This window comes from Stenella coeruleoalba (genome assembly GCF_951394435.1).
Source record: "Stenella coeruleoalba genome assembly, chromosome: X".
NCBI lineage: Eukaryota > Metazoa > Chordata > Mammalia > Artiodactyla > Delphinidae > Stenella > Stenella coeruleoalba.
Window position 1 is genome coordinate 120859773 of NC_137152.1, and position 23654 is coordinate 120883426.

Sequence of the window (23654 nt, forward strand, 5' to 3'; positions counted from 1 at the left end):
TGGGATCACCAGCGTCTGGCCTGGAACGGTCTCTCTCAGCAAGGGCTCTTTCAGCTCTGACATTCCCTAGCTTTACGGACTCGGTGAGTGTTAAACTAACTCCTCCCAGCTTGCCACGGCTGGACTTTCACTGGGGGCAATAATTAATGAGGCATTTACTCAAGGACTGGGGAATAATGTGCACTACTTTTTTGTGTTGTTGTCGTCGGAAACTGCTTGGTTGCCTAGCACCCCAGTCGTCTGCCTGGTCTTCCTTGCTCGCAGATCATCTGTTCCAGTCGCCTCGCAACCACAGCTCGGCGATAGGGGCCGGAACGGGGACGAGGAGTGCTCGCGCGCGCTCAGGGGGCGGCCGCAGCACCGCCCTCTCCGGAGGACCATGCTGCGAGGCAAGTCCCGGCTCAACGTGGAGTGGCTGGGGTACTCGCCCGGCCTGCTCCTGGAGCGCAGGCCTCTCTTGGCAGGGCGCACGCCCCGCAGCCCCTGCCGGTAAGTCACGTGAACGCTCGCGACCGCGCCTGCGCCTGCGCCTGCGCCTGCGCCCGGCGTCACAACGGCGCGCCGCGCCTGCGCGCTGCGGCCCAACGACCGGCGCTCGCCGGCACTTCCGGCGCGGTCTGCTTCGACCGGTCTCCCGCGGAGCCGATTAAGCGCGGACGCCGAGCCCAGCTCGCTTCTGAGCGCCTGCTGCGGGCGTGGCGACGCCATGGAGCGTTTTGATAAAGCGGCTCTGAACGCGCTGCAGCCGTGCGACTTCAGGTAGTCCGGAGCAGGGGCGGGGTCGGGCGGGGGCCTCAAGCACGAGGCGGACCGTCCCTGGCTGGGAGCGGGGCAGGAGGGAAGGCCTGGGCCGACCGGGCTGACCTGCGGTGGGTGGGCGTGAGGTCTGGACCCTCGGGGCCGGAGCTGCGGGCTAGAGGAGAGAGGGGAAGTAGGTTGGGACCTGCAGTGTTTGCATGCCCGGCCCCTACCCTTCGCTCGGGAGCAAGGGGCCCGGGGTCTTGGGGGATAGGTAGGGAGGCTTTCAGCTCCTGTTTCTGGCCTAGCACCACTTCTCGCTGTTGTCTATATTGCGGTCTTGCTGTCTGCAGTCTTTTTCCCCACTGCAGGGTGAGCTCCCTGAGGACAGGAACCTGGCCTTCTCCATCTCCGTCTCCCCCACAGGGCCTGCATCGTCGGGGCTTAATAAATGTTTGCTGTACGCATGAACGAATGGAAGGGAGAAAGGGCTCTCCCTGATTTGAGCCTTCTTCACTTGGGGAGTCAGTCGGATGGGGGCTGGTGGCCGAGTAGAGGGAACCTGAGGAGAGAGTGGGTGGTTCTTGATATCTCACGAGGCAAGAGGATGGGGAGGGGTTTAGCCGCCATTCAGTGTGTGCCAGGCTCAGCTTAGGTGCTTTGTTATACATACATTATCAGAATTAAGAAAGTGCTTAGTTTCCTGATTTTTAAAAACGATGAAGTTGACTCAGAATAAGTGACTTGCCCAAGATCACACGGTTAGGTCACACAATTAGTAAGTGTTAAAGCTGGCAGTTGTCCAAGCCCACTGACTCCAAAGCCCGTGATTTTTGGAGCCCCGTGATCTTTTTCACTCTCACAATGGCAATGTAGGTGTTTATTTTTTTTATTACTGTTTAGTAGTGACGCTACCAACAGGTATTTTTATTAAGTACACTTAGAATACAGTATAGCCCTCCTAGACTGATTCTAGTGTTTCCTAATGGAATTTGCAGTGAAATCTACTTGCAGTGGAAGTCTTGCTTGCCATAAAAGGGAACATGGTAAGCTCTATCTGCTTAGTGTTTGCTGCAGAAGTTTATATGAAGTGGGTAAACTCTAGATGGTTTTAAGAGTGGGGACACAGTAAGGTTCATCCTGAATTATTTGTTTTGTGTGAGGCCAGTTCTAATTCTGAATGTTCTCATTCATTTCTAACAAGTCTCAGTAACACCCGATCGGAGACACATAGGAGAAATCAGTTGAATGACATCAGTAGCTTTGTTTTAGAATAAATCACCTGTTATACCCAAGCTGGCAAGGAGAAAATGTCCTATAAACACTAGAGGAAGTTTGAAAAACTAGTTCTCAGAAGTTTGTGTGCTTAACTTTGTACTTAGTCCTATATTTGTGAGACTGAAAGTCAAATTTTTGGAGCTTAAGGTAAAGAGAGAGGTGAGAAGGAGTTGGAGATAAGCTACAAATTGTTAAGATATGCTATGTGTAGAGTGCGTGGGGCTAGAAATTAACATGCAGAAAAGATTCTGTTTGTGTGGTGGGATCATAAGTGATTTTGTGTGCTTTAAAACATTTTTATGGTATTATATCATCTTTTCAATAGTAAACTTTTCTCAAAGCCAGGCCAGATAATAGATATTCAAGAGATGATCTAAAGAACAGGAGAACCGGTTAACCTTCCCTTTCTCTAGATTCTCAAGCTTTGTTTCTTTATCAGGTTAGATGATCTGAATTTTGCACACCAAAAATACATACTTTATTTTATTTATTTATTTTTCTCTCACACACACACACACACACACACACACACACACACACACTGTATTTTATTTTTACAAGAGATAAATAAACTAACACCAAGCATTGTAAATGGGTGACCACAACAAAAGCAACAATGATTGCAATTACCAAACACGAAACACACTCACACTATGTCATAATACTGACATTCAGTCCAGGAATCCTCCACTGTAACAGCTCCTTTACTTTGCAGTGAAAACTGATTTGTATATTTTTTGCCCCTGAGTCCTTGTGGGATTTTTTTTTTATTCAAACAGAAAGTCACAAAAATTATAATCATCCTCATCAGTTCACTCAGTCCCATGTAATTAATTTTTTTCATCTTGATCTTTTGTTGGCACTTTTATGAATTCATCAGTTTTCCATTAGAGTTCTGAAAATGCTTATTCATTCAGTTCAGCAGTATAGTCAGTTACCAGAAACCTGTACTTGTCAGAGTCTTTTCCATGAATTCCTTGAAGATGAAACCCTTTTATAGGAACATTTTTGCAAAAGCATCAGAGTACACCCAGAACTGTCTGTAATGACAAAAGACTTAAAAATGACCACGGTTAAAGAGTTGATGAAAGTTCATAATAATGCAATTGACAAGGAAATTTAGTTACCTTTGAGATATACATTTTAAAGTAATAACTAGAATTATGACTTATAACATTATAGAAGAACATACAAGATTTTTAGAAATTTCATGTAATGTCTGAAACATTTATATTAACATATTTCTGTACAAATAACCCAAAGAAAGTTTAGTATTTTTTTTTTTTATATACTGCAGGTTCTTATTAGTCATCAGTTTTATACACATCAGTGTATATATGTCAATCCCAATTGCCCAATTCAGCACACCACCATCCGCACACCACCATCCCCACCCCACCGTGGTTTTCCCTCCTTGGCATCCATACGAAAAACACATACTTTAACTCCCCAAAGAAACACCATGAAGGTCAAGTTTTTTGTTGGGGTCCACAAAAGAATTGGCCAAATACCGACTTTATGTATGTATGTATGTATTAATTTTTTATACAATTTTTAAAGGGTTACACTCCATACATAGTTATTACAAAATATTGGCTACATTCCCCGTGTTGTACAATACATCCTTGTAGCCTGTCTACACAATAGTTTGTACCTCCCACTCCCCTTCCCCTGTATTGCGCCTCCCACCCTCCCCACTGGTAACCACTAGTTTGTTTTGTATATCTGTGAATCTGCTTTTTTGTTATTTTCACTAGTGTGTTGTAGTTTTTAGATTCCATGTGTAAGTGATATCATACAGTCTCTGACTTATTTCACTTAGCATAATGCCTTCCAAGTCCATCCACGTTGCTGCAAGTGGCAAAATTTTGTTCTTTATGGCTGAGTAGTGTTCCATTATACGTATGTATTGATATGTTTGTGTCTGTGTGTATACGTATATATATCGTATCTCCTTTGTCCATTCATCTGTTGATGGATACTTAGGTTGCTTCTGTATCTTGGTAATTGTAAATAATGCTGCTGCGAACATTGGGGTGCAAGTATCTTTTCAAATTAGTGTTTTTGTTTTCTTTGGATGTGACTTTTTGTATTTTTTATATAGAACTCCTGCAGACACTCATATTATTCATAAAGATTATGCAATAAATTTTTCTAAAATTTTTCTGTTAGGAAACAGTGTAAGGGAGCTTATGTATGTTAGATGAGAATGTATAGCTGAGTGATCACCGAAGTGGTATGTATTAAAAGATGATTCACTGAAGTATGGAAAGAAAATAGTAGAATTTCTACATAAATTAAAAAATTTTTAACCTTATCCCTTTTAGTGTCTGTTTTTTCCAGAAAGAATTAAGTTCAAGTGTTGACTCTGAGCATAAAGTTGGACGTGTGTTCAGGTTGTAGGGGAGCGACACTTGCCACCCCGAAGTGTCTCTTTGCTATGCAGATTATTTCACACTGAAAACAGTCAAGGCCCAAAAGACTCAGGAAGAAACTTTGACCTTCCCCTTAATTGCCTAAAAAAATTTAGATAGAGGGCCTGTTCCTGGAAGAGAGCTATCACCAGAGATACCTGCAAAGAGTATGGGCCAGGTGTGGGGAAATGGGGCATAGAGACCGGTGTCCACTTTGTGTCCCATAGACTCTGCATGGCCCAGCAAGCACTTGTTTACCAAACATTCGCTTTGCCATCTTCATGTGAATTGCCACCTTCCCCTTTGAAGTCCCCAATCCCTACCCGCAACATCCTCTTTTGTCTTTAGCTGAAGATGGTATTTAAGGCAAGGGTTTCGGCCATTTTGGCGAGTTACTCAGTTCTCCTGGGTCTCTTCCACGTATACATGTTACTCAACTTTGTTTGATATTTCTCCTGTTAATATGTCTCATGTCAACTTAATTCTTTGAACAGCCGGAAGAACCCAGGAGGGTAGAGGAAAATTTCTTCCTCTCTGACAAGGTAGTGTGAGGATGGTTGGATTTAAGGAAAAAAAGACTATCTAAAGGTTAAAAGCTGTAGGGCCTACTGCTTTTAAACGTAACGTATGAGGTGGTATGTATGAGGTATGTGTGTGTCCAGGGTTGCTGGAAGCTTACTATGCTTCACTGTCAGTAGTTGCTCATTTGTGACAGTGCATTAGGACAAATGCTGACGTATATCTACTTATCAGTAAAACAACGTTAAGGAATATTTGAAAGTGGGGAAATAACTTTATTATTGTGTATTAATCTGGAGTCCTTTTTCATGTGCACACATTTTTAACATAATTGGAATAGTATACATCGGGGTTCGCGAAGTTTTTCTGGAAAGGGCCAGATAGTAAGTATTTTAGGTTTTGAGGGCCACGTGGTCTGGCGCCACCACTAAGCTCTGCCTCTGTAGCTCCATGAAGTCTTAGGTGATGCGTGGACAAGCGGGTGTGGCTATAATCTTTACATTGCTAATGTTTTAAGTAACAGTTTATCTGACTTGTTTTTCTTTAAGCATATAATTTTAAAAGCTTAATTGCGTTCTTCAGAATCATTTTATTGTATTGTGGAACAAAACTTCCCATTGCATTATTTCCATTGATTTTAAAATAGTCTGGAAGAATAGAATTCACTGAACAAAAAGTGTCTCGATATCAAACTTTTAATGCATCCATGTGTGAAGGCCATCTAAGTTGTACTGTAGCTACTTAATTACAAAGACATTTGAGTACGTTTCCTTCAGCTGAATTGTTCTAGGCTCCTATTTCTTTGGAGATTCCCAAACCTTGTCTGTACTGTATTCAGCTAGCCACTGATAGGATGCTTTGTGAAGGGACGTTCATTAGTTGTTTTCGGTGTATCTTCTCCCTTGCTACCTCCATTGTGAATTCTGTAAATCGTGTACATTTGCATAGCACTTGGGAGATTACAAACCACTTTTTTGTACTTTATACTTCCTTTCACACTGGGTCTGCTGCTGGTTTTCTAGGATCTTCTAATTTTGAGTCCCTGGCACTGCCCCTTCTTCCTCTCGCCACTGCTTTCAAGGCAGGAGCAGTGTTCCCAGCATCTTTTCTGTGGGTATTTATAGCATTTATGGACACAAGAATAGTTGGAAATGGCTGTGCAGGCTCTGATTTTCTCTTTGTTTACTTTATTCCAGAAATGAAAGTTCATTAGCATCCACTCTGAAGACGCTCCTGTTCTTCACAGCTTTAATGATCACTGTACCTATTGGGTTATATTTCACGACTAAATCTTATGTTTTTGAAGGTAATCCTAGACCATAAAACAAGACATTTTCCCCCTTAACTATATTTGAGATTCTGTGCTTTTATGACTTCTTTATATCTTTAAACTGGGTATTCTTAATTTTGCTTCTTCTGTTTTGCTTTTCAAAAATCACGTTGCATGAAATGAACTTTTTCATCACTTGGTTATTTCAGTTTGACATCATACTTGCTTATGGTTTTCTGTGGAATAGCTTGCAGATCCTTTCTTTTAACAGCCCTTTGAGAGCAAGAGTTGCCTGACATGGGAGGAGGAATTTGGGGGAACGTACCTTTGGTGGAAGACATTGGAAGGAAGAGAAAATAAAGCTCCCTTTTTTAATGTCAGAGTCCTTAGATGAAGTGATCAGTTGTGGTTTTCATTCAACATAATGTTCTTCTTGTGTAGAATGTATTCAGATCTTTAAGTGAATACTTGATTTATCACCATGCAAATCATTCCTTTTTAATTGTCTGACTAGTGAAATATATAGCTACTAAAAATTAGTATGCTTTGTTTTTTGTATTTTGATACATTTTGGAATAAAATGGAAACTTTTTTTCTCTCGATAGGCGCCTTTGGGATGTCCAATAGGGACAGCTATTTTTATGCTGCTATTGTTGCAGTGGTCGCTGTCCACGTGGTGCTCGCCCTCTTTGTTTACGTGGCCTGGAATGAAGGCTCAAGGCAGTGGCGTGAAGGCAAACAGGATTAAAGTGAACATCACCTTTTGATAGCATTAAATTGATTTTTTTTTAAATGGTAAATGTGTCTGGAGTAAATGATTTTATGGTAAGTGGTAAATGATTTTAATAAAGTGAAAGAACATCAATCTTATGGAATCACGTTTGACTAGTGTAAATTTTGATCCTTCTAAAACAGTGGTTTGTATCAGTTTTAACTGTATGAGCCTCTCATTTGCAAATGAGAATTTGGAAAAGTTAAATTGGTTACAAATACGTATGTGAAATTAGTTACACATTATTCTGGGAGGAATTTGATTATCTTACAACAAAACAATATTTTATAGCATTTCGTCTTTTGGTTGGCTTTGAGTTTTACTCCTCTGGATATATTCAGATGTACATAGTGGAGCAAATCTAAACTTTATTTTTCGCTGGAACACTTTTCCTAACTATCATGAAAATACCACGTCATTGGGTTTTGGGTTGTAAATGCGTATGGGAAATTGCTTAAATGGTGGACACTGGAATTAATCTGAATGTTACTGAGAAATTTTGCATAAAGTGTAATCCCTCGTCGATAGAAATCTTTCATTACATTATTTCATGGGGAAACTGGGTTGAATCACACCCATTCATGTAAAAGGACTGGGTTTATTGAAGAATGCAGACGGCAAAGCAGAGAGAGCTACCTGCCTAGGCACCCAGCCTACTCCCTAAAGGCCCCTTTCAGGCCAGCCTCCTGCTTTCAGACAAACTCTGTAACGATCTGCTTTGCTCTGGTCATTCAACAATGAACTTACTCTTTAATTACAAGGTTGTGTGAACTCCCTTTAAATTTGTTTTTCCTACTTTTTAATAATGTATATGAGTGAATTTACATTTAAATGTGTTCATTTTTGCATAGTTAGGGAGTGTAAACAATCCTGAAAATAGGTTATTTTTATCATCCAGGAAGTATTCTTGGAATTTCTACTCTAGTCTTTTAAGTCAGTGCCGTTATATCCCAGATACATCAATAGATAATGTATCTAAGTTAGATAGTCCTTGAGGTCCTTTCTGGTAGAAAAAGACCCTGTGGTTTTACTTTCGTTTCCTTGCTCTGTGTTCTTTCTAGCCGCTTGGTACTACTTGTGTGCAATCTAAAAACACCCCCCAAAAAAGTGCATATTAAAAAGGAAGAAAATTTAAATTCCCTGTAATGTTGCCACCTGGAGATAACCACTATTTTGGTTTACATCCTGTGCGCATTTCTTAATGCTAGTTTGTTACACACTAAAACTTTGGTTTAAGTTCAAATTCTGCCCATTTTACCTGGCGGCTATTTGCATTTTTTCAGATGAGTGATTATTGGCCGTTTTCTTAAAAAGCACATTCTACCTTTACTTTTTTTTTTTAAATAGTAATAGCTTTCATTTATTGAGTCTTTTTTTTAACATCTTTATTGGAGTATAATTGCTTTACAGTGGTGTGTTAGTTTCTGCTTTATAACAAAGTGAATCTGTTATACATATACATATGTTCCCATATCTCCTGCCTCTTGTGTCTCCCTCCCTCCCTCCCTCCCGATCCCACCCCTCCAGGTGGTCACAAAGCACCCAGCTGATCTCCCTGTGCTATGCGGCTGCTTCCCACTACCTATCTATTTTACGTTTGGTAGTGTATATATGTCCATGCCACTCTCTCACTTTGTCCCAGCTTACCCTTCCCCCTCCCCGTATCCTCAAGTCCATTCTCTAGTAGGTTACTCTTTTAACTAGATATTTCATTGTACAAATTTCCTGTCATTGATAATCCCTAATACAACGGCTCTTGCTGTGAGTGTTTGCCATTACTGATTTTGTTTGTTCACCCCTACTTTTGATGTTGTGGAACTGGACTAAAGGAGTAGAGTGGTAGTTAGGCATAAAAGCAAAGAAGGCATTTGTGTTTATTTAATTGTTGAGAAGAAATAAAAGATTATTGTAGGACTCTTTTTTATTCTTGCTTATAGTTAAATGTTATCTACAGTTTAAATGTCTTAAGTAGTTATTCTAAATGTAAAATGTTTTCTTAAAAAGACTACAGTTTTGGTATAAAATTCTACAAATTTAATACGGAATTGTAGGGTACTCCAGATTGAGTCTAGTGTACTGTATGGTAGATTTCTAGATGGTCCCCTCTTTAGATGCCTTGTTGTACTAAAATTTGTCCACCTAATTTCTTTTTCTATAATGTCAAGGTTTTTCTTGTACTTTTGGGATCTTATGCTATTTGTAAAACGTTAATGTCCTGTGTTGGATTGTTTTGCTTGATTTCAGACATTTGCTGAGTAGATAACATGGGTGTGTTTCTGCAAGTATTTAAACCGGGGATTCATGCAAGAGCAGATGTAATTTCCTCTTGGAAAAGGTACCCAGCATTTGAAAGTTAGAATCGGATGCTAAGGTTGATGTTTGGGGTTATTACAATATAGACTTGTTTTCACACCAGTTAATATTTTCTTAGGGTTTTAACTGTTAAGTGAGTAGTTTGCTGCTGTTGAAATAACATGGTATTTGACAAGTAGATTTATTTTTCAAGATGTCTCAGTGATTTCCTCTTGTACAATGTATATACTTCCGGATGTATAGAAAGGAAAGCTACAATTGAGCCCTTATATAAATGTTATAAGGTAGGAATATGTTCACTATTGTTTGAAAACTGATTGTAAGAATAACCTCAATTAGGGAGTGTAACTTGAAGTGTCAGTACAGGCTACTGATTTAACACATGACCTTATTCACCTCACCTCCCATGTTGCCCCCCAGAATATAATCTTTATTCTCATTGTGCTAAAAAATGAAAAGTCTGCTGTAGAATGCATCTGATGTCATTAGCTCTTCAAGTGGATACCATTTTACATATGACAGCAGAATTCAGTTTTGAATTGCTGAAGAAATTGAAACCCTCCGTAAAAAAGAAAAAAAAACAACCTGCGTTTCATGGGAATATAACAGAAATATACTGTAAGATTATTTTCATCATAAAGGTCTCATCAGCTTTGCCCAAAAAGCAACTGCTTGACTTGTTTGGTGTTTATTTTCTGTTTTCGTGTAAATTTTATATATACAGCTAGAGTACCCAAGGAGACCAGTAAAAACAGTTAAACAGATAGGGTGTACCCAAGGAAAGATGAAAGCTGAAGGTACGTGAGACAAAGAATTTATATCCTGTTTTAAATGCATCTAGCGTATATGTCTTGTCTCCAGACAAGTTCATGTTTATTGTTTTATTTATGCTCAAGTGAAGTTGTACATTGTTGGTAGGCCATTTTATAAATGGCTTGCCTATGGTACAAGTTGATTCACGCAGCCTCTGCTCTTCCATTTAAGATAGCGTTTGCAAGAGCTGGCCTGAAGCAGCACGCTCAACAACTTGACAAGATTTCTTTTTCCTTTTTGTAGGGGGAAGGGTCACCTGAGAAAATAAATTATTTTCAGGGACTTTGGGAACCTAACGATAAATATTACGTGTAACCTGTGAACAGATTAAGCCTTTATATATTCATTAAAGTACTCTGGAATTCCTCAACCTAACATCACTCCTGGCCACACTTTCCTTGCCTGTTTTGTTGCTACGTGTGCTTGAAAGTAATATCTGCGTTCCTTTGAAGATGTTCTGTAGGTCATATTTGTCAGTTACAGACTAGTCTTCCTTTTTCTCAAGTTCAGTGAAATCTCACTGAACAGTAATAATAGCAATAGCTAACATCTGCACAGCACCTTACAGTTTGCAGAAAACGTTCACATTTTCTCGTTTTTTTTGCATAGTGAACCTGTTATGAGATTTCTCTTGACCTTGATGCTAAAAGTGTTAGAATCTTTGAAGTCGCTAGAGTCACTGAATATGCTGTAGTCTTGAATAGCGCCCTGACAAGGGGCAGATTTTAGATGCGCTACCTTGAAAGCTGCGTGTGATTATCCAAATGGGGGGCTTGAGTTCTTTACCCACTTGAATCAGATTTACTTTTGTGAGTGATGTTTTTCTAACTTATCTGGATGGATTTTGTATTCATTATATTCTAACCTGTAACTTGTATAAATTTACCGTCTGTTGTCATTAAAAAAGTGTTCGTAATTACACTTAGATGTCTCCTGATTAAATTAATAGTTAAGTTTATTAACCTCTTCATTTTTTTTTTACATTTGTTTGCCTCTCTGTTTATACTGTATAGAATATGAATAGAGCTGTCAAGGGAAAGCTTTTATGCAGTAAATGTAGGCCAGAGATGCTCAAATGGGTGGGGGCTGTGAGGGATGCTGAGACTGGAAGGGCTGTGCTGGGCCTGTCAGAATTGGTGTAGGTAGCAGTGGGGAAAAGAAAGCAGCTCCTTGCCTTGTGCCTTAAAAAAAAATCATTTGGGGGCGAATGGGCTTCAAATACCACTGAAGGAGTGACGGTGGGGAATACCTGTGGCTAATTAAAGACAGGGATAGTCAGTTCCTGGCAATGTCCAGCACACCACTCCCTCATGCCAGTGCCCTGTTTCCTCTGTCCTCTAGGCCACTTGTGGATTGTACAGTTGACCCTTGAACAACACGGGTTTGAACTGCATGGGTCCACTTATTCGCGGCTTTTCTCAGTAGTGAATACTACAGTGCTACACAATCTGGTCGGTTGAAGCTGCAGATGGGGAGTGTGGAGTTAGAGGAGTTCCCACTGTGGGGAGGGTCGGTGTCCCTAATCCCCGCTGGTTCAAGGGTCAGCTGTACTCATTCCAGCTCCCTGCTGCACTTTGGAGGGTTCCAGCTAGTTCTCATTAATAAATATCCACTCCAAAAAAAGATTTGAGACATCTTAGTATCAAAATGTACAGGTTACGTACAATTGTATTTATATACAAAAGTACAGATTGTAAAATGTCCAGGGAACTCAGGAGACAGGTAATGACAATGCAGAAACCACTGGAGTCACCTTGTGGGATTTAGTGCCCAGACCTAACCCAAACCTGAGTCAGAACCCCGGGGCGGTGGGGCCTGGAAATACATATTTATAACAGGTTGTGCTCTGATGCAGCCGGTTTGAGAACCACTGCTAGAGATGGAGAATTATACATGGATATTTTTAATGCTGGACTTGAAGATGTTTGTATAAAGCAGGCCTGAAATGGCAGGCACTTTATTAGGCAAAGGTAGAATCCTGTGTAATGCTATATTGAAGGTTTAGTTTAAAATCAGAATTTACGGGCTCCTTGACCATCCATATTGACTTTGCTTCACTATTAATGAATTATGTTAACTGAAAACTGTAGTACAGGAAACAGCCCACTTGGAGACAGCTTAGGTGTGCCAAGAAATGGCCACTGCTGCTCCTCTGATGCCTTCACCTTATTTGGAATCCTCACCGCTGTGGTCTTCGGAGAGAGGCGAAACCTAACCCAGGAGTTCAAGTGAATTTGGTCTGAACAGTAAAGGAAGTAGCGGAGAAAACCAGAAGGGTTTCCTAGGCATATCTACTCCATTAATAGTATGACTCCCCTGCCCCCGAATATTTTTCCTCGCATTGCTGCCATCGTTCCACTTCATTTCACGCACACCCCGCTGTTTTGCCCATTAAAGATGCGTTTAGGTTAATCCTCGTAGAAAATACAGGACTTGGGTGGAGAGCAGCTCACATCCTGGCGACTCACTTGATAGCGTCCCTTCAAAGGAGCATCGGGCTACCCTGAGGGAATGCATGCTAGAGATGAAAGTCCCTGTATCTTTCTGCTTCTCACCATCTTCCCTGCTACCGCCTGGGTCTGGACCAGCTTCACTCCTCCAACTGTAGTCATTTCGCCACAAAGCAGCTAGAAGGTTTCTTCCTTTAAAAATCTTCGATCGAGGGCTTCCCTGATGGCGCACTGGTTGAGAGTCCGCCTGCCGATGCAAGGGACACGGGTTCGTGCCCCGGTCCGGGAAGATCCCACATGCCGCCGAGCGGCTGGGCCCGTGAGCCATGGCCGCTGAGCCTGCGCGTCCGGAGCCTGTGCTCCGCAGAGGGAGAGGCCACAACAGTGAGAGGCCCGCGTACCGCAAAATCTTCGATCGATCGGGCATGCCATACCTCTGCTCAAAATCCTCCAAATAGCTCCCAGTCTCCCTCAGAGCGATATCCCGGCTCCATGCACAGCCTACAAGCCAGGCCTCCTCCCTTTGTTTCATTCGCTCCCCCTTGCTCAGCATTGGGCAGCCTGCTTTCCCTTCCGCAGATCTCCCATGACCACTCCCACCGCACAGCTTTGCATCGGCTCTTCCCTATCCCTTAGATCTTCCCTCTCCCCTGGCTCCTTCTCAGCCTTCAGGTCTCAACTCTCAAGTCACCTCCCCAGAGAGGCCTCCTAATCGAAAGTCGCAAGTCCCACATCACTCTCACAGAACATTGATTGAAATGATCTTATTTGTTTATTATCTGCCTCCCTCCATGAAAGCATAAGCTCAGGAGAGTAGGCACTGTCTTATTCACCACTGAATCCCCAGGGCCTAGCACTGGTTTTAATAAGGATGTTCTTGGTTAACTGCAAGTAACAAAATGCTGTTCAAACGATGCAGAAGGCCAGAGATGGGACTAAGCCATTGGCACAGTTAATTAGGGTGCCTGCTCCATTTCTCTGCGATTCTTTGCATGTCCTTCTCAGTGTGTTGGTAACATCCCCAGGCTTCCTTCCCTCATGAGGACAAAATGACTGCGGCCATTCCTGGGCTTCATCAGCACACCACAGACAGTCATCCAACCACCGAACAGCCCCCCTGGGCTCTTTACTCCGGAGTAACTCAGTTTATGTGCCCACCAGTGAAACAATCACTTTGGCCACGCAGTGCCAAGCATTGGTGGGTTTATGCCTGGACAAGTGCCCAGTCCCAAACCAATCACTTGGGGGTTATACTGGTTAACTCAGGCCACTCAATGCCCACCCCTGGAGGAGGGGTTAGATACTGGTGAGGCTCCCAGCAATGTTTGCTGCAGGGCTCAACTGATTTGTTAAGTGGATGAGGCAACGTGCAGTGTATACACGTATATGTACAATAGATTCGGATATGGCTGCGGGCGTGGATATGGACATACACGTAGATATGGAATGGAGGTGTGAGAGGCATGCATTTGGGGGTCAGGACAGGGCAGGGCCTGGGGCGGGACCATCTTCCAGAGGACTTTACAGCTGCATGAGGGCTTGGCCCTAGTAGGTGGCAAGATACCAATACAGTCCCTCTACGAAATTTGGTCAGCTCTGCCTCGGGAAGAAGGCTGAAACAGTTGGAGGGTCATCAAATTCTTTCTCCCATCGGCATCTGTGGCTCTCTGTTCCCAGGGTGTGCACTCTGCTCTGAAGCCCTAAAACACACTCTCTTTCTCAATCGCTCCCCACTCCCACCCTTCAGCACTGCATCTGTGTTTCAGCTGGGGTCCCGCTGAAGACATGTCCCAAAGACAACAGTGGCAAGAGGCGGCCAGACATCCCGGTCCAGGAATACTCTCCAGTGCTCTACTATGTGATTCTGCAATTATCGGTAACATCATCAAGTTCAGCTCTGGCCTGTTAACATGCACAAAAGCAGAAAGAATGAGAGTAGAAACAGAATCTGATTTTCTCAGCTATGTGCAAACTATACAAATATGTATTTTAAAGAAAAACGTATGTGGCATAGCCAGACTTTGTTATTTTAAAAAGACTCACAATAGAAAATGAAAATGTTTTGGGACTGTGAAAAATGAAGTCTGTTCACATTTCTATATTCCATTTCTTTCCGAAAAAAATTGGATGTAGGACAGATTGAGAGCGCTGTGCCTTTTTTCCTAGTATTTCTGCTGCTGTTAGCTAGAGACACAGTTCTCATCCTCCACTCTTTGCTCACTCTTCCCTCCCAGCCCACCTTGAACCAACTAGAATTTAAGATTAGTAAGCTGAGTGATCAAGAAAATAAATTTTAACAAAAAAGGTGAGTGGGAAAGGCATAGAAAGCTCGGTAAAATGGAACGAGCAAAGAGAAGTTAAATGAGTTCTTCTGACTGACTTGGCAAAAAGGGCTGGTGGGTAAGGCCCCCTGTGGAAGGCAGAATTGTAAGATACCCCCAAGAGCCCCATTCCCTATATACATGCTTGTACAGTCCCTTCCCCTTGAATATGGATGAAACCTGTGAATATGTTGGGAGAGTAGCTCCCTTGATTTGGTTACTGTATTAGTTTGCTCACGCTACCATAACCAGGTACCACAGACTGTGCAGCTTAAACAATTGGAAATGTATCTTTTCACAGTTCTGGAAGCTAGAAGGCAGAGATCCAGGTGTTAAGAGGGTTGGTTCCTTCTGAGATCTCTCTCCTTGACTTATAGATGGCTGTCTTCACATGGTCTTCCCTCGGTGGGTGTCTGTGTCCCTGTCTCTTCTTACAAGGACACCAGCCATATTGGGTTAGAGCCTGTCCTATTGACCTCATTTTAACTCAGTTATCTCTTTAAAAACCCTATCTCCAAACACAGTCACATTCTGAGGTACTGGGGGTTAAGACTTCAACATTTGAATTTTGGGGGAACACATTTCAGCCCGTAACAATTATGCTGTATATGTGGTGGGCAGAATAATGACTCCCCCGAAATGTTCACGTGTTAATCCCTGGAACCTGTGAGTATGTTACCAGACCTGGCAATGGGGGGTTGAAGGTGAAGATGAAACGAAGGTTGCTATTTAGCTGACCTTAAGAGGGGGAGAGTATCGTGGATTACCTGGGTTGGCCCAGTGTTATCACACAGGCACCCCAAAGATATATTCACTTACTAATTCCTAGAATCTGTGAATGGCAAAAGAGTGGATCTTACCTTGTATGGGGAAAGATGTGATTAAATTTAGGATCTTGAGAGGGGGGAGTGTATCTGGATTATCCTGGTGGGATAATCTTTGCTAATCCCTGATAACCTAAATGCAGTCTCATGTATCCTTATAAGAGGGAGGCAGAGGGAGTTTGAAAGAGACCCACACAGGGGAGAAAGCCATGTGAAGACAGAGGCAGAGACTGGAGTGATGTGGCCACAAGCCAAGGAAGCCTGCAGCCACCAGAAGCTGGAAGAGGCTTCTCAAAACACCAACCGCCCAGTGGCGAGTTTAAGAGAGTTCAAGGGGAGCTTCACTATTTGCTTCTCAACGGGCCTGACTCCCACCCCCAGTGTCTGCCTGGGCGAGCTCTAGTGTTCCATGCATTTCCACGCGGGCAGATACCACAGCAACCAATTTTGCTCACACTCTGTTTGCCCAGTGCCCTGCCCTGTGCCTGACACAGAATAGTTGTCCAGTGCGTATGTTGGGTGAATGAATGTTATTCCGTATCATGTGCCTTGTAAGAATTCTTTCTAGTGAGTTTGACATTTATATATGCTTCCCGTTTCCTTGAGTCCCTGAGGCAGCTGGATCTGCCATGGAGGGGGAGTCCTGGGGGCAGGTGCAGCCCTGCGAAGAATTCGGCCTCATATCTGCCCTCAACACAGTGTTTGCTACAGAACGCACATTATTCATATTTGACATCGTTCAAACACATGGTTCTTCGTATGTCAGAGATAGATGTAGTTTTCATTCTAGAAGGTGTGTGTTCTTTCTGTTAACGCAGTGGGTTTAAAAAGTTTAATTTGTGGCAGTTCCATAATAATAAGTGATAATTTTTGTCTTCTCATCTGTTTCATTAAGCTTTGGTTTTACTAATAGTAGTTAGTCTCCTCCTTATAATAACCTTCAGGTAACTTGATGATTATGTCCAATCCAACAGGCTTAGCGTAGACTGCTAGGGTAGCTGTTTCAGCATGACCCCTCTAACCAGAAATGACAGATGTTTTAATCATCACATTCAGCTCAAGGAACAAGCTTCCTGAATCCTGATCACACGTTAAAATGTATTTAATTGTTTTAACAAAATAAGCATTGGTATGTTGAATCTTTAATTATTTTCATTATGAATATGCCATGTGGTTGTTGATGCTTAAAGAGATCTTCTCTCTGTACTAAACATCAACTTCTTTGGGGTAAAGTCGTGATCTTTCATGTTCCAAAGAACGTTTAGTGAATTTTCTGAGAATCCATCTGACTGTCCCTTGTAAACTGCCCCAATGGTACACTCGGTATAAAGCAATGAACCCACACCCAAAGTCCGTAGTTTACATTAGGGTTCACTCTTGGTGTTGTACATTCTATCGTTTTGGACAAACGTATAATGACGAGGATCCACTATTATCATACAGAATGGTTTCACTGCCTTAAAACCGCCCCTGTACTCTACCTATTCATCCTTCCTCCCTCTGCCCCCCCCACCCCAACCCCTGGCAACCGCTGATCTTTTAACTATCTGCATAGTTTTGCCTTTTCCAGAATGTTATATAGTTGGAATGATACATTATATAGCCTTTTCAAATTGGCTTCTTTCACTTAGCAATATGCATTGAAGGGTACTGCATGTCTTTTCATGGCTTGAAAACTCATTTTTTTTAATGCTAAATAATATTCCATTGTCTGGATGGACCACAGTTTGTGCATTCACCCATTGAAGGACATCTTGGTTGCTTCCAAGTTTTGCCAATTATGAATAAGGCTGCTATAAACGTGTGTGCATGTTTTTTGTGGAGTTCACTTTTCAGCGCCTTTGGGTAAATACAAACGTGTGTGATTGCTGGATTGTATGGTAAGAGTATGTTTAGTTTTGTAAGAAACTGTCTTCCAGAGTGGCTGTACCATTTTGCACTTCCACCAGCAATGAATGGGAATTCCTGTTCCCTCACAGCCTCCCTAGCATTTGGTGGTGTCCGTGTTTCAGATTTTGGCCCTTCTAATAAGCGTGCAGTGGTATCTCGTTGTTGTTTTAGTTTGCAATTCCCTAATGATGTATGATATCGAGCTTTCCATGTGTTTGTTTTCTGCTTGTAGATCTTCTTTAGTGAGGTGTTAAAGCACATCTTTATAACAAATGCTTTAATAAAGATAAAAAACCTGACAAACTTTTCAAACCCTTTTTTTTAAAGTCATCTTGTTCGTTTCACTGTTGCTTCACATTACCAGTAGTAAGAAACAGTTTGTAAAATCTAAAGTCTACTAACTAAATATATACAGTTGACTCTTGAACAACGTGAGGGTTAACCCATGGACCATGCAGTAATGTAATATCTACTATTGAAGAATATTTGTGTGTAAGTGGACCTGTGCAGTTCAAACGTGCGTCGTTCAAGGGTCAACTGTGTAAATTAAGAATGTCCGATTTGGGGGAGGTGCATTGGTCAAGGAGACAGAAGATCTGAGTTCTGGTTCCGTCTTGCCACCAAATGTTTCAATTGAGGCAAGTCACTTCCCTTTCTGAATCTCAGTGTCTTCTATAAAGTAAGGGTGATGTCTAAGATTCAACTACGGCTTTCTTTTTCTTTTGTATTTTAAGTCAGTCACTATAATGGCCCCTGTCAGCACAGAGACATGTGAGCCCCTTGATTGCCTCATGGTAAATTTTATATTATCATCTTGAAAATTTTCCATATTTCTGTTCTGTGCTGAAATGAAGAGCTTTGAATGAGGCTGAAACCTAGCAACCAGCTCTCCTGAAATGCCTCATTGAATGTGTCGTACATAGAGTGTATCAGGGGAGAGTATATACAGCAAAAATGGTAACCACGCTTCAGCATTAATTTCATTTGATGACTCACCCACTTTGTCATCCAAAGATGGCATTGATCTAAATTGTGACCTTTTCTTCTACTTCATGTCATTAGAATAATGCCAGTAAAAGGGCAGTGACTCACCACTGGAGCAGATTCTTCTTGAGAAAATTAGCAGAGCTTTGTCATGGAAATCTTGGTCAAAGGGTCTTTTATTAACTTCATCAGGTGAGAAAGCCCATCCCTTGCCCAGCTGGTTAAGGGCCTCTTGTATAATATGTCCCGTGGATTCCATCTAGCCCAACCATATTATTTTGTTGATGTTTTCCCCTTCTGTCTGTAATTTAGGCTTTGAATGCACGAAATAATTTTTCACCGCATCAGTTGTTAATTGTCATTGCGTCTGTAATTGGAAGGGTCTTAGGGGGCTAGTTTTGCACTCTGGACTAGTTTTCATACATAGTTGGTGGATGCAAAGCCCTTTACGCATGTATGTTATTTGTGTGTCTGCACTTGTAGAAGTGGATACTCGATGGCAAGAGTGTTGAAATTATTGTTTTCCACTTACGAAATGAGCACATCAGGAGTTTGGGTATTAAAAATAAGGCCTTGTCATTAGACACAGTTTGCTTATTATTTCAACATACCCTGGTCTTATTCAATTATATGTCAAGGCAATATTTAATAAGTATAATAATTATCATTTGTGCTTAATTTAATCCAAACTTCTCTAGCCTACTTATATTCCTCTTGTAAAATACTAACAGAAAATCGCACGTACTTGAAAATTTGATAAATACCTCACACAACTGGAAGCAACTATCTCACGATCGATCATCTAGTCTCACCCTTCATGTGCATTTGAGGCCCAGAAAGGGGAAGTAGCTTGCTGAAGGTCACACAGCAAGCCATGGAAAAGCTGAGGCAACACTTTAATTCTCCAGCTCCCAGGCCAGCCCCTTGGTATCTCAGTAGCCCCTCTGAATCGGAGCCCCTGGGGATAATGTTGAGTGTTCAGGAGAGTGTTAAATGATATTCTGTGCCATCTGCTTGAGAAGTCTATAGTATATTTAGAAACATTGCTTTTCCAAGTGGTCCCAGCATATAAGGTCTGGGATTCAAAGAGGGTAAATTAAGATATTTTAAAAATTCCTTTCTGTGTTGCCTCTTGGTCTCTAGTAAGCAAGATGCTTTTAGATTCATGATGTGCTTGTAAGTCAGTAAGATTGATTTCCACAAGAGACACAAGAAATTTAGAGTCATAACTTCACGGAACACCATGTATAGACTTCTGCTTTGGCATAAGGTACTAAGAAAATCTTTTCCTCAAAGTAGTGGAAATAAAATCACTAATGTGTAGTCACTGGAACAGATCCTTCTGGTGAATAAGGGGCCGATTATCACCTTTTGGAGGCTATATTAACTCTTTTATCCCTGGGTTAGGTTACTAGTTAGTCTCTGGTCATCCTTTTTATAAATTCGCTTCCTAGTAGATACGGATTTTCTTCTTCCTAAAAATTTACATACTTTCACAAGAAGCCTGCCTGAACTGAAAGTAGATAACTGAGTCGATTGTTTATGTTTCCAAATCGTTTTAAATGAATTTTAAGAAAACTTAGGCAATTCAGTAATTGGTTGAATCATCAAGCAAAGCGAAGCTTCAAGGGCTATAAATAGCAGTATTTACTGGTTTCAAATATCCATGGGGAAGAGTCAGTTAGATTGGACTCTGTCACACACATCCTAGTCTGTGTAATTCTTGAATTCATCTTTCTGGGGGCTAATGCCATAGAGATCAGACTTTTTATTCATTCATTCAGATATTAATTCTTCAAATAGATTTAGTGAGTAACTTCCATTTGCCAAATCAGGGGTGAGGTCCAGAGAGGCATGAAGGACATGGTTCCTGAATGCAAGTAGCTCCCAGATTGGAGAGGGGAAGTGGCAAGGAAGTAGGGGTACTCCATGTTTAGAGGTGCTGGGAGGAGGGCATGTCAGAGACAGTGCAGAGCAGGAGGTGGCGTATCAGGGTGGGAAAGGGGAAGAGGGTGTGGGGTTTGGGGAGGTGGCAGGCTCAGGACACAGAGGGCCTTGTGAGCGCCATGCTTGCCCAAAGGAAAAGCATGTGCCAAGGCCCAGGGGTGGAAGGGAGTTCAATATGGCTGGAACAGAGCTGCAGATCTTCAAGGGCAGAGAGTAGGGGCAGAAGCACAGGTCTAAGGGTCATGAGATTGGGCAACAGGGAACCAGCGAAAGGTTTTTTGGCAGGAGAAGGACATGATCAAACCCGTGCTGTTAGAAAGCTCCCTTACCAACAGTGGGGAGAAGTGTCGGGATACTTTGCTAGTTTCCATTATTTTGCTGATACAACTCTGCTGCAGTGAACACCCCCATATAAGTCTCCTTGAGTGCAAGGAAAAGCATAGGCAAATGACCAACTTCCCCCCAAGCTGGGGAACCACTGGATGAATTGTGACTTATTCATAGAATGGCAAAACTGAATGAACCAACTGCACATGTATCAATGTGGATAGTATCGAGGGGGAGAAGGGAAGTTGAAAATAGGCTACGTGCAGTGCAATACCACTTATGTGAAGTTTAAAAACACACAATAAGGCACATTGTGGATAAGCAAGTGCATAGGGTGAATAGAAGAGCACACACCTACCTCAGCTATTGGGTGCCCCTGTAGTGAGAGGGGAAGGGAGCAGGGTTTGGCCTTCAGCTGTTTGGTAAGGCTTTATTTATTTAAAAAAAAGTATATGTCAATCCCAATTTCCCAATTTAGCCCTCCCCCCCTTTCCCTCTTGGCAACCGTAAGTTTGTTTTCTATGTCTGTGACTCTATACGTCTTGTAAGTAAGTTCATTTATACCATTTTTTTAGATTCCACATATAAACGATATCATATATTTGTCATATACACACTACTATATATAAAATAGATAACTAGTAAGGACCTGCTGTATAGCACAGGGAACTCTACTCAATACTCTGTAATGACCTATATGGGAAAAGAATCTAAAAAAAATGTGGATATATGTATATGTATAACTGATTCACTTTGCTGTACAGCAGAAACTAACACAACATTGTAAATCAACTATACTCCAATAAAATTTTTGTTAAAATTAGATAATAACAAAAAATTATAAAAATAAATAAATAAAAATAAAAAGTAAAATGTTAACATCAGTGAAATCTGGGTAATGGGGACATAGGTGTCTGTTGTATTATTTTCTGTGTTTGAAATATTTCAAAATTCAAATTTATAGTAGAACAAAGAAAAGAAAAATACTATTGTATCAACTATTGTACTCTTGGCTGCAAGTAAGAGAATAAGAAAGAGACCTAAGAATAGATTTTTAATTATCCCATTAAGCGTTGATAAACTACAGCCTGCTGTGGGCCAAATCTGGCCTGCTATTTTTTTTTTAAACATCTAATGATATCATCACTTTTTTAAAAAAAAGTTAATTAATTTTTGGCTGCATTGGTCTTCGTTGCTGCGTGCGGGCTTTCTCTAGTTGCGGTGAGCGGGGGCTACTCTTTGTTGCGGTGCGAGGTCTTCTCATTGTGGTAGCTTCTCTTGTTGCAGAGCACAGGCTCTAGGCGCGCCGGCTTCAGTAGTTGTGGCGTGCAGGCTCAGGAGTTGTGGCTCACGGGCTTAGTTGCTCCCCGGCATATGGGATCTTCCCGGACCAGGGCTTGAACCTGTGTCCCCTGCATTTGCAGACAGATTCTTTTAATTAATTAATTAATTTTTTTTTGAGGTATGCGGGCCTCTCACTGTCGTGGCCTCTCCCGTTGCGGAGCACAGGCTCCAGACACGCAGGCTCAGCAGCCATGGCTCACGGGCCTAGCCACTCCGCGGCATGTGGGATCTTCCCGGACTGGGGCACGAACCCGTATCCCCTGCATCGGCAGGCAGACTCTCAACCACTGCGCCACCAGGGAAGCCCAGCAGACAGATTCTTAACAACTGCGCCACCAGGGAAGTCCCTGCTCTTGTTTTTATATGACCCATGAGCTGAGAATATTTTTTACCTTTTTAAGTGGTTGAAAAAATTCAAAAGAAGAATTTCCGGGTTGTGTGAAAATTGTATGAAATTCCAACTTCAATGTCTATTAATAAAGTTTTATTGGCACACAGCCATGCCCATTCATTTACGTATTGGTTATGGCTGCTCTTGCATACCAAGGGCAGAGCTGAGTTGAGACAGAGATAGACTGCAAAGCCTAAACTATCTACTGTCTGGCCCTTTAAGAGTTTGCTGACCCCTGCTATTTAATGAAATGATCCAAACATCACGTATCACATGACAATGTCCAAAGGTTGAGGTGGGTTGGTTGGGAGGGGTGGCGGTATTGCCTCATGTGTCTCTCACTTTTTTAACAGGGAGGATATTCTTTCCCAGAAACTTTCTAGCAGATTCCACCTTAAATCCCACTGGTCAGAAGTGGGTCACATGGCTATCCTGGGGCTGAGGGAAGAAGCAGTCAGATCTTCTGAGTGTAGAGAAGGCTTCAGTTAGGAGGGGGGAAGGGATAGAGCAGCAAACAGGCAACAGTACCTGCTCCAAGTATAAAGTTAAAAATGAAAAGATTGGATTAGAACGGGCAAGAGGGGATGTGGGGAGACCACTTAGGAGGCCAGTGGCCAGTGCCATCGTCCAGGAGAGAAATGATAAAATGATGGGGCCTCGGACCCAGGGACCTTTCACAGAATGAAGGTGGTTGGATTCTGGATATAACTTGAAGGACAAGCCAATGGACTGGATATTGGGGGAAATAATTACATTAAGCAGGACCCCCAGGTTTCTGGCTGGGACAACCGGGTGTCATTCCAGGAGATGGGGCAGATGCAGTTTTGATGTAGATGTGAGGAGCCAGTCTCAATGTCTTGTTTCACCATATTTTCACGTAATAGAGGTGAGAAAATAAAGCAGAGGCAGTGTTTTTGCTTAAAAGAGCTATAACTCAGAGTGATATTTTTCTACTCGGAAGAAATAGAGCTGTTAACCAAAACAGGTTCATTTTGCCCAGACACGCAGCAAGTCAAAACGCTGACACCGAGGTTTGCAGCAAAGGCAGTGTTTATTCGC

The 23654-nt window shown here is 42.0% G+C and overlaps 1 protein-coding gene across 2 annotated transcripts; it reads left to right on the top strand.

The window, feature by feature from the left end:
- Positions 1-367: 367 nt before the first annotated feature.
- VMA21 (vacuolar ATPase assembly factor VMA21) lies at positions 368-11050 on the top strand. Of its 2 annotated transcripts, none has more exons than XM_079910568.1 (3): positions 368-489; positions 6146-6255; positions 6825-11050. In XM_079910568.1, the coding sequence occupies exons 1-3, from the start codon at positions 380-382 to the stop codon at positions 6965-6967; spliced, it is 363 nt and encodes a 120-aa protein (XP_079766694.1). In that variant the 5' UTR covers positions 368-379; the 3' UTR covers positions 6968-11050. The 2 variants fall into 2 exon arrangements, with proteins under 2 accessions (XP_079766694.1, XP_079766695.1); XM_079910569.1 differs by lacking the exon at positions 368-489 and adding an exon at positions 569-759.
- Positions 11051-23654: the final 12604 nt, after the last annotated feature.

Coding starts and splice junctions, on each gene's coding strand:
- VMA21 (XM_079910568.1), top strand. CDS start 380: ATGCTGCGAGGCAAGTCCCGGCTCAACGTGGAGTGGCTGGGGTACTCG. Junction 490..6,145: donor ACGCCCCGCAGCCCCTGCCG/GTAAGTCACGTG, acceptor ACTTTATTCCAG/AAATGAAAGTTCATTAGCAT. Junction 6,256..6,824: donor TAAATCTTATGTTTTTGAAG/GTAATCCTAGAC, acceptor TTCTCTCGATAG/GCGCCTTTGGGATGTCCAAT.